This window comes from Neltuma alba, unplaced genomic scaffold, assembly GCF_004799145.2.
Source record: "Neltuma alba isolate B1F8T4 unplaced genomic scaffold, ASM479914v2 tig00007577_pilon, whole genome shotgun sequence".
Lineage (NCBI taxonomy): Eukaryota > Viridiplantae > Streptophyta > Magnoliopsida > Fabales > Fabaceae > Neltuma > Neltuma alba.
The window spans coordinates 102256-113788 of record NW_021634817.1 but is presented as its reverse complement, the minus strand read 5'-3'; the positions used below and the strand labels follow the sequence as shown (position 1 = coordinate 113788).

Genomic DNA, 11533 nt, shown 5'->3' with positions numbered 1-11533 from the left:
AGGAAAAGGCAGTTTAGTTTGTTTGGACAGGGGCATGTCCCAATCGTTTATGTAAAAGCCACAGATCAGCATGTGTAGCAGAACAACATACATCATTAGAAATATTCGCACAAACATAATCTTTCTCTAATTCCAACAGATATAGTCCATGTACTACTCTACCAATCCCCTTCATCCTGCCATCCTGAAGGTCCTGCAACATGCATTTATCAGGGTAAAAGGACACAACACAGAGCAATTCTTTGGTGATTCTAGATACTGAAATCAAATTGAATTGGAGCTCTGCAGCATATAGGACGTCTTTCAATTCAATACCATTAGGAAACTTAATATCACCTATGTGGGTCACAGAAAACCTATCTCCATTCGGAATTTTTATGTTTCTAATTGGTCCATTATAAATTCTGTAATTATCTAGTAACATTAAATCACTAACCATGTGAGTGGTAGCTCCTGAATCTAAAACCCATTTACTATGACTTATATCAGAGGAGACAAGAATGGGCAAACCTGTACCACTGAGAGCATGTGCACTTGACGCAGAGTCTTTCTTCAGAAGCTCCAGCAGGCGTTCGTACTGTTCAAGTGTGAAGCTGGGGGAAACAGTCGACACGTTTGTGAGAGCCTCTGCCTCACGGTTCACTCCACTCTGTCTTCCCTTTGCTTCTGAACCCTGTTTTCCTTTAAAACCTTTGTAGTCAGCTGGGAATCCCACTATTTCCCAGCAATTCTCTTTAACGTGGCCCTTCTTGCCACAGTGTTCACATTCTGGTGGAGGGGCTCCTCTACCCCTTCCTCTTCCCCTTCCTCTGCCTCGGGCTGCCATCGCCATTCCCTCTATGGGGTTACCTCTCTCCATGTTTGCAATGTTCTTCTGTGACTCCACTTCAAGAATCATCGCATAAGACTGGTTGACAGTCGGAAGGGGTTCCATTAGGAGTATTTGACTCCTCGAATTATCATAAACCTCATTCAGGCCCATCAGAAATTGTAACATTTTTTGCCTTTGCACAGCTTCACTATACAATTTAGAAGTATTGCACGTACAGGAGGGAATTGCTATCAGATTACTCTGTTCTTCCCATAGCTCCTTGAGACGCGAATAATATGCAGAAACCGAAAGATTGCCTTGACGTAAGGAATTAATCTCACGGTGTAAAGAAAATATCCTTGACCCAGATACCTTGTCGAATCGCTCTCGCAAGTCCTCCCAAGCCATCCGTGCATCTTGTAGATATATGAGACTGTTCGCAAGATCCTTGGAAACCGAGTTTAAAATCCAAGAGAACACCACGGCGTTGCACCTCTCCCAGTGTTCCTTGAGACGCGAATCTTGTTCAATCTTTTCGCACGATCCATCTATGAAGCCGGTCTTGTTCTTACCTCGAAGTGCAATTAACATTGCCTTGCTCCAAATCGCGTAATTCTCACTTCCCGTCAACACCTGAGTAATGATCGACGTGCCTTGCGTATCCGAAGGATGGAGGTAGAGCGGGCTCCCGAAATCAATTGTTCCGTCATCGGAGCCTTTCGCTTCTCCCACCGTTCTCGTCATCGTCAAATCAGAATTCACGGGACTCTAATCGCGAGATGATTCTTGAATCAGGGTGATTGAAAGATTGCGTGGGTGTCTTCGGCAGTGGTTTACCTGTTCATTCTTGAATCGCAGTCAAGGATGAGGGATTTGGAAGAATACGGGTTCCGGTTGCTGGGCCCTTCTGAACCGGTATCAACGGATCTTGACTGACCCGTGCTCTGATGCCATCTTAACTATCAGAGATACACGCAGGATGCTGAATTATACTTTTATTCAATGTAAAAAAATCATCATACAACAACAGGCCTTGTCCATATATATAGACCTACACATCAGATGGGCTCAACTAATTAACTCCTAGGCCCAAACCGAAATAAACCAAACACTACAACAACTCAATAGACCCAAACAGAAGTGCGATTCTAATATTGAAATTTATGATCTTCTTCGTCTTCTTCTGCTAAGAAATTCTTCCACCCCCGGTCCACTTTATTTTTTATATTTATCTGTTTTTTTCAAAGTAATCTTTCTAGTAGTTGGATATATGATTAGTAAGCATATTTTAATAAAGATAATATATAATTATTACAAATAACTAACTTAACAAATATTTTTAATCTACTCAAATTAGTTAACCAGTTCTTATATTAAGGACTGGAAGAGCATACCTGCAACATCCAACACGAAAACACGTACGAGAGGGCGCAACGCAAACTTCATACCAGATACACAGCTAGGCTCACGTTGTCTGCCTTATTTTGCTTCTCATTTCAATTTGCTCCTCCTCACTCCACAGATTGTATATCCAAATTAATTACTCTTGAACATCACTAACAGATCTCTCATAACACTACATGTTTTTCCTTCCATGAGTCAATAACTGCCAAGCATTTCTAAAACCTCTAAATACTGATGACATGAGTTTCAATATAAATTGTAGCTAGATTCTCAATACAGTTGAAACTTGTGTGTTCGATCATCCAAGTTACTCAATTTTTGACTTCACGGAGTGTCCAGACATGAACACGCCAACCCTCGCAGGACTTGTAACGTTTGCGTAAATTAATTTCCATTTTCGATCTTCTCTCGTTTTTATAATTCACAAAATAAATCTCACCAGCGCTTTACATTTTGAGATGCTTGAGAAATCTTGTTACGCATATATTCGACGAAATAAAGATTCAATTATATACTACCTCCGACCTTTAATAGAATAGTTTGTTTAATATTTATTTTAGTCTTGAATATAAAATTTCAATCCACTTTGTTTCTTATATATATCTATTTTTTCTCAAAGTAGTCCTTGTAATAATGATAATTATAGTCAATATACTTTATTAACAGGAATATTTTAAGAAATACAACAATTATTTGTTATAAATAACTAATTTAACTAATTTTCTTAATCTACTTAAATTATTCAACTGCTTTTATATTAAGAACTGATCCTAGTATCTTGGCTTCAATTAATATAAAAGTGCTGTCCCACATGGAAAATTCATCCACCACAAGAACAGGCATTTATCAACTTCAAATACTTTTTCCGATGGTGAAACCCCAAAATCCATATCTCCTGGGGCTTACGCTCCCCATACTCCATGGAGCTTAGAGAATTTGATTGGAATAAAATGGCTAATGTCTCCTCAAATGAACTGCCAAAGCAAAGTTTCCATTAACTTCCTAGTATTGAATGTATTAAGCAGAGCTTGGCAACCCTTCCTAGCAAAAGTGCTTGTGCGTAACTCCGCACACGCGTATCTCAAAATCTGTAAAATCAATCACAAAAAACTAATTCAAACACCCCTTAATCCCATTAATGATATGTGCATATTGTCGCTTCAAATTTAAAATAATCAGTATAAAATAAAAATATACTCCTCCGGTCCTTAATATAGGACCCAATTCTTGAGTTGGTCTTAGTTTTAAATGTAAGACTCATTTCTCATATTTATCAGTTTTCTCTAAATTACTCGTATGGATATTCTCTCAACCATAATCAAGTAGGAGAGTGAGAAGGGGTATTAAGAAAGATGATTATGGTGTTTTAGGAAAAATGCGTCACATTTCTTATAATTAACTAATTTACCTAACTTTTTTAATCTAATCAAATTAGTTAAATATATTTTATATTAAAGATCGGACGAGTATATATTTTTAGTTTACCTATGACCAATCCATGTATGATTGAACTACGCAAAAGTGAATCAGTATCTTACTTTTAGGACACAATGGTAAGTTCAATTTTAGTAGTGCCAGTACTTTACTCCCGCCATTGGAGTTTCATACGCTCTGGAGTCTGGATTTTTAAAAAAAATAAAATACTGAATTTATATATACTATTGTTTTGCTCAACATGGCTTCCAAGTGGAAGGTACACTAAAGAAGAAATGTGATCCGTACAAAAGCTTCCCATACATATCTCTGTTTTCTGATCATGCAGTGCTGCCCTTCTTTGACCACCTTCCCCCTTGTGATTCCACCCTTTAACCCACCGGCTTCCTTCCTTCCTTCCCTCCCGATCTTTTGTTTTCTTTGTTTTTTTTCCTTAAAATCCGCCCTAAATCCCCCCCTGCCTCTCTCTCTCTCTCTCTCTCTCTCATATGTGTGTATATGTGTATATAATAATTAAAACTACCTCCGGTTCCTAATAATACAGAATTTCATTTAATTTTTATTTTTGTTTTAAATATAAAATTCTAATTTATTTTGTTTTTTATATTTATTTATTTTTTTAAGATAATTATTCTTTTATAGGTCTAACTAATAAATTTGATTAAGAAAAATATTTTTTTAAAAAAATATATTTATTATAAATAATTAATTTAATTTATTTTTTTAATTTATTTAAATTAATCAACAATTTGTCAGATGTAATATTTAATAAAGCAAATCTGAATCCCTAAAAAGGTAGCCAATCGATGATTCAGAAGGTGAGCCGAGTACAACAGAACGTCTGCCACCTTCCCATGCTTCATCAATTATATACAACAATAACTAGAGCCGGGAATCAGGGCCGGCCCGGCCCTCCAGGGTCGGCCCTTCAGGGCTGGCGGGCTTAAAAGGACTGGCCCTCCAGGGCTGGAATTTTAAAAATACCCCAACTTGTTAGGCCCGGCCCTTAAGCTACAGGGCCAGGGCCGGCCCGCGGGCTTTTGGCCCGTTTAAGAAAAAATACTATTTTTTATATTTATCATATTTTTTATAAAAATAAATCAATGAATTATTAATAAAAGACATAAATATGAATAAAATTAAGTCACATATAAAATATCATCATATATAAATATTCATCAACATCTAAGAACATCTAAAACATTCATTAACAAGATAACAACATCTAAAAGTTTTATCTATAATGCAATTGTACAATAAATAAACACTATTATTAATCTTTTGAAACTTCATCATCACTATAATTAATTACTTTTCTTCATAAGTATACTTTTCTTTCGTAACAAAAATATCAAGTTTTTCTTCTTTATAAGAATTTTATTTTTAAATTTTGCAATCTAACTATTTTTTTACTTTAATGTGAGAAACATTGCTGTTAAAACTCATGAATTTCTAATTCAAATTATAGAATCACAAGTTATATAAGTATAAAAATATTCTATTATCAAATATATATATAGTTTAAAAATATCAACGCATATAATATAAATCAAATCATTATTAAAGTCCAAATTAACCCATTTTTTAAAAATTTAATTGGATAAATTATTATCTAAAACTAAATTTACTTTTAAAATGATAATAATAACTAAATATTTGAAATATTATTAACAATGTAAAAAATTAATAACATTAATATTATATAAAAAAATTTTAAAAATAAAAAAAATATAAAAGGGCTTAAAAGGGCCGGCCCGTGGCCCTCCAGGGCCGGCCCTTTTAAGCCCTCGGCCCTCCAGGGCCAGCCCTCCAGGGCTTATATTTCATTTTAAGAGAAAAATATCAAGCCCGGCCCTCATAATCTCAGGGCCTAAAAGGGCCGGCCCGACGGGCTCGGCCCGTTTTCCCGGCTCTAACAATAACCCTGCCCCCTCCTTCCTCTTCTTCCATTTTCTTTTTAGATTCCTTTTATTTATATTCTTAAAAATAAAAATTACCATACACTGTTCTTCATAATGAATAATATATGATTTATCAATGTAACAATTAAATCCCGTCTCCCCTTACATTTTTCGGCCAATAATTTCCCCTTACATTTGAATTATAAAAAAATTCACACTTTTTTCACGGGCCTACTCCTCTGCCTACTTATACACCGAAATCCCAAAGGTGTATCGACCTGTCATTACAAGAAATGGCCACGTGTCTCTCGCTGCACACCATGGCCATCCCCTCCCCCACCCTCTCTGCCACCACCGAACGCTGCTGTCCCCGCCGTCGCTCAATGTCCCAGACCCTCACCACACCCCCGGCGCACGTTAGCGCGTACCCCATGTTCCTGCATCCCATCAAACCCCTCAACGGACGTGTCCGGAATTCACATAGCAGCTCTAACGTGCCCGCCAGGCGCACCTTAGCGTCGCCGTTCCTTTCCACGATAAAGAACGCCTCATCGTTCACGTCCATCGATGTTACAATGAAGCCGCCCACAGTGGACCAGAGCTCATGTAATAACATCTGGCTGTTCAGGTCGAACACTATGAGCTGTGAGCTCGTACATGCCACTGCCAGGCCTTGGTTCGTCACCCGAAGCCGACCCACCGGTTCGATCAACTCCGTCAGCATGTGCCAACCCATGACGGTTTCCGGGTCAGTCAAGGATCCCCCGATGAACACGAGCTGTTCGTTTTCTGCGTCCCAAATCTGAAACGCCTGGCCCGGGAGCCCGGCGAAGAGTCCTACCCACCAACGGCCACGTCCGGCGAACTCTACGAGGACTCCGCTATTGACCACGTCACCGACGCGGGCCCTACGGGTGTGACCATTTGGCTCGTCGAGGTGTGCCACGTAGATGTCCCCGTCCAGCGTGGCGAAGACGAGCCTGTTGTCAGCGATCACGATGCCAGACACGGATCTCGCGAAGGGACCTAAACGGTTGGCTTGGTGGGACCGGTATGTCCTGAAGTGGACGCGAGTATCGAGGTGGAAGAGGCGGACGGTGCCGTCGGTGAAGCCGCAGGCGAGATGTTCATCGGAGAGGGTGAGGCAGCGGCAGATCACGGTGCTGTAGTGGTCGTCATCCATGTCCGACGGGCCAAACCACAGGGAGGCGTAAGCATATCTGCCGGCGACGAAATTCCTGGCCATTCGGTGCCAGTGAATGAACTCTTCATACCACGTGTCTCGCACTTGCACTGTGCGCCGCCATATCCTCTCGGTGAGCTGCTGCCACAGGCGATCCGACCGTGACACAGCCCGCCACCTCGAACAAACCTGCGTGCATTCAAAAAATGAACCAAGCAACAACTTTAATAAATAATATTGAATTGAAATAATTACATGAATCTGAAATATTCGAATGTCTAGACTCTAGACAATAGACATGATACAACACTATTCCCCCATCGAGTTGTCCATCACCGACATTCCCATTCAATGAGGAGTCAGAATAAATAACAGTGAAAAAGCAGTATGGCACAGTTTTACGAAGGAGTTCCACTGTTTATAATGCTGGGTCGTCGGAGAGCAGTCTTATCATGAATAAATGAATACATAATAACGTGAAAAGCTTATAAAACACCGAATTTTATTTCAAATTTCATCAACAAAAGTTACACAGGAGTATCAGTTTTCCTTTAAGTTATTGTTTTACTGTGTATTTATTACTGTGACAGCATATTTTGAGCAACGAAATGAAATACGAAAGGGCCTGGCTGAAGCCAGAGGGCAATGGAGGATCTGAGTTAGAGAGAGAGAGAGAGAGAGAGAGAATGAATGGTTGTGTCTGGGACAGCATGATGGCATCATCTGGTGGTGACAATGGCATGCGCGTAGGCTTGAGAAATAAATGAGAGATGCAGGGCTAGGGCTAGGGCTAGAGGAATACAGATTACAGATAGAGCAGGAGGAGATAGAAGAACAAGAGAAGCAGGAGAGACTAGGCACTAGAGAGCAGTAGCAGAGCTCATAAGCTAGCTGTCAGCTTGTCCCTGTCTCATCGATTCTCTCACTCTTCGTTATCAATTAATTAATCTCCTCTTACCCACGCTAGATTCGAATCCTCACAGAAACAAACACATTCATTAAACTCCCTTGTTGTTGTTATTATTATTCTGCAAAGTATATTCGAATCATTTCCAGTTTTCCATTTCATCCTAATAAGCTCTTCATAACCATCCGCGTTACTGTAATTGTAATCACTAGGAGGATAAGAAAACGAAAAGAAGAATGCACCCAGAAGGTATGGTTATGATTGCTGTGAATGAATTTACTTTGGCAAATGTACATGTACAATAAAAGAAACCCAGCAGGGCAGTGTCCTTTGAGGTTGCATTATAATGGACAATGATCAGATTTTGTCATGTAGTGATGGGAAGTATAGCTAAGAGTGGAATATTTGTTACAGAGGAATGGTACTATAATGAATTATAAATACCATACACTGTGTGTGATATTTATAACACATGAAGGGAAAAAAGAAGAGGGCTCTCGTGATATGCCTAACACTTGGTACAGGAAACATGACCGATCTGTGATAGCTACCTAACTTGTTGGTTATTACACAACCCAGTGAGGGTACACCAAGTACAATCTTTTTTGCATAATCCATGAACATTCAGATGCAGCTCACATCATAAAGTAATGTTTGGACAGAGAAATTATTTAAAAGTGAAGTCAAAGATATCAGAAGGATTGGGGTCAAAGAGAGAAAAAGGTGAAGTGGTAGGGAGGGGTTTCAAGTGTTACCCTAGCAGGCTACTTCCCTCAGCTGGGGTTGCCCTTCACCAAACAAGAGCTTTATGATAGCCAAAAGTAATGACTTGAAAGATATGGTTCTCTACTTTCTTCTATCTTGTGGTCCCATTCTTCTTCCCTCCAACACATGCACACACAGACTTCTCCTTTCTGTTTATTTTATTGAATTGACAACATTATGGGAGACAGTAAAATTTTTTTCCTAATTTTAATGATAACAATTCCCTTGTAATTGTGTGGGTATATATAGTATCTTTACTGAAGTTTTTTACTAATTTTCATGAATAATTATAATATTTTAGTGTGATTTTTGTGCTGGTTAAATCAAGAGGTCAAGTTTTACAATAAAATTTAGGGTCCCCCCCCCCCCGGGGTCTTGTGTGGAGGATGTGCATATGAAACATGGGATCAAAGCGTGCTTCTTGCAACAGCCATTTCTCTTTCATTTCCAAGAAAGGTGTGACCTAGGGTTTGTCTTTGTTGAAAGCTGCGAATCTCTTACTTTTTCCACACTCCCCCAACAACTCCTGACTCTTAATAATAATCTCTCAGGCTACCAGCTTAGATCAATATCTTTACACCCAAACCTCAAATTAAATTAACTAAATACCTTGAAAATTTATTATGAAAGTAGTAAATCACAGTAGGAGTTTAACAACAGTACAGTTAACAAATCCTCCATTTCATTACAAGCTTAATATAATCCTTCCAGTTTGTTTATTATATATAAGCATGACCTTATACGATGGCACTAAACCACCTGATCTCCAACAGTTTAAGCCCTAATAGTGATAACCCAGGTACAGTTCAAATTATGTCATATTATGAACATGGATATGGGAGAGGAGAGAAAAAGAGAGTTGAAAACGTTGATGTGACTATCTGGGAAGAATAGCAAGAAAAGGAATGAGAAGACTACACGTAACATAACGTTATAGAAGGTGACAGGGTAGCAGGAGTTTACGAAGACAGGCATTGGGCTCCATGTGCTTTTTGGCATTACATAGGCACATGTTACTTAAAAAAATTTTGTTTTTTTGACTGCTTTTGTTTTGTCACACATAACAAAACCTAATCACATCACGAGGTACTTCTCCTGCTGTGTTCTGACCCCCCCTAACCCTAACACAAACCCCTCCTTACCGAACAACATTAAATATTCAATTTCGTACAATATGATATGATACTACCCATTTCCAACAATAATATGCATAGTAGTATATAATAACCTTCGGTCGTTTTAGGTGCATGTTCATTCAGTTCTCCCGAGTCCTCCAATGTCCGTTCGCTAATCTAAAAAGTACTGATCTATTGTAGAGCACAAACAGATGAGGTTTAAAAAACCAAGAAAAAAAGATAGAATGCTTTGGTTCGCTAGGCCTTGGTAGCCGTACTGAGAGAAAGTGACAAACACATATATTTTTATTGTATTATATATAAATCCAGTTATAGACGTTATGGAGGCTTGGCTAAAAACTTGTTTGTGGAACTGGGACGAAGAATGGTTCCAATATATATATATATATATATGTCTTCTCACGTAGTACTAGTCTACTGTAAAGGCGATTCTTCTCTGGTATATATTATTTTTATTAGGAACAAAAAGCCTGTAACGTATTAAATTGTTCTTAAATATGAAACTGAAGAATGGAAATAAAACCGCATATTTTCTGCATTTCAAAAGCTAACTAAATATGGAAATGGAAGACTACTCAGGACGAAACATAAATGCTTATATGAACACATCACGAAACTAAGTTTGAAGGACATAGGGTCTCTATCTACAGGTAGAAAGGCAAAGAATGGATGTTATATGGGAACCAAAGGGGAGCCAAGTCAAAAAAGGAGAGAGGTTCATGCCAAGAAAAGGAACAGCAAATTCCAAGCCATTTTTTAGAACCCTTTTTTGATTGGATATGAAAAGGAGGTCCAAAAATAGACATTTTTAAAGAAGTATTACCACCTGACAGGGACACATAATAATACAATAATATATACATTACATTGCTTGTTTATTTGAAAATGACCCATGAAACAGTTTTCCTACCATGAACACTAAACCTACATTACCACTCGTCTCTCTATATGCATTGATTTGAATTTAAGACCATGAATCAATGCATTCAAAGAACCCCAACAAAAAAAAACAATTTTAGAAGTTTTTTAAACAAAATAAAAATAAAATTCCCTTGGATTCATCATTTCGATATCCACTAAAAGGCAGAGTTCAGTTTTCTTTTGCAGATAGCAAAACTCTTCATGTTTGACTTGACCCATACTTTGTCCAGTTTCGGATCTGTTATAACCACTACTTCCTCCGACCAGATTTTTCTCATTCATACATTCAAAAAGACAAATCCTACCGTAAAGGCAACCAAATCATATATTACACAGAGAAAAGCCAAAGAAAAAAAAACGAAGAAGAAGCTGACATAGTAAAGATACGTTATATGATGTATTGTAGTTGACCTGGAATTCAAAGAGTAACGATAATGGAAGTTACCTGAAACAAGTTGGCAAGCGCAGGAGCTGCAGAAAGACGACCAGAAGAGTGAGAAGCATCAGTGGCGACTTGGACGGTTAAGTCTTCAAGAAAAAGATCAGGCCAAACATCATTCATGGCACGACGTGGACGAGACGAAGTGGGCTCGTCAGAATATGAGATTGTTCTTGAGCTAGGGCCAGGATCAGCACCAGCATTATGGTTATGATTGGGACTATCGTGAGGGGAAGATGAAGACGAAGAAGAAGATGATGAGGAAGACATGAGAGAGAGGGGAGTAGAAGGGGTAGGCTATAAAAGTGAGAAGAGGAAGGACCAGAAAGGAACAAGGACAAAAAGGTGGGAGATAAGGACACAAAGTGAGGGACCCAAATGGAAGTGTCTGAGATTTCTCAAGCTTTATGTGTCTCTATAAAATCACTTTAATAATAAGATATCCAACAAATTGCACTTTCCCTTTTATGAAAATATATTTAAATCATGGTCGGATTAGTTCATTATTATAAGGTGTCTCTCTGAGTCTCTCCTTCTTTTTTTATTTTATTTTAAAAGCCTGCACTTTTTTTTATGCAAGAAGACGTGGATTAAGGGTTAAATTGCAAATAAAGTGTTTACTTGAGTACCAA

General features: G+C 38.4%; 1 protein-coding gene across 1 annotated transcript; it reads right to left on the bottom strand.

Moving 5' to 3' along the window:
• Positions 1–5788: 5788 nt before the first annotated feature.
• Positions 5789–11171, bottom strand: LOC114752840 (transcriptional regulator STERILE APETALA-like). Its single transcript, XM_028941541.1, has 2 exons — positions 10908–11171; positions 5789–6922 (listed from the first exon to the last, which is right to left on the bottom strand). The coding sequence occupies exons 1-2, from the start codon at positions 11169–11171 to the stop codon at positions 5798–5800; spliced, it is 1389 nt and encodes a 462-aa protein (XP_028797374.1). The 3' UTR covers positions 5789–5797.
• Positions 11172–11533: the final 362 nt, after the last annotated feature.

Excerpts from the sequence above, each read along its gene's own strand:
- LOC114752840 (XM_028941541.1), bottom strand. The coding sequence starts at position 11,171 with ATGTCTTCCTCATCATCTTCTTCTTCGTCTTCATCTTCCCCTCACGAT. Across the intron at positions 6,923-10,907 it reads CGCTTGCCAACTTGTTTCAG|GTTTGTTCGAGGTGGCGGGC; the intron begins GTAACTTCCATT and ends GAATGCACGCAG.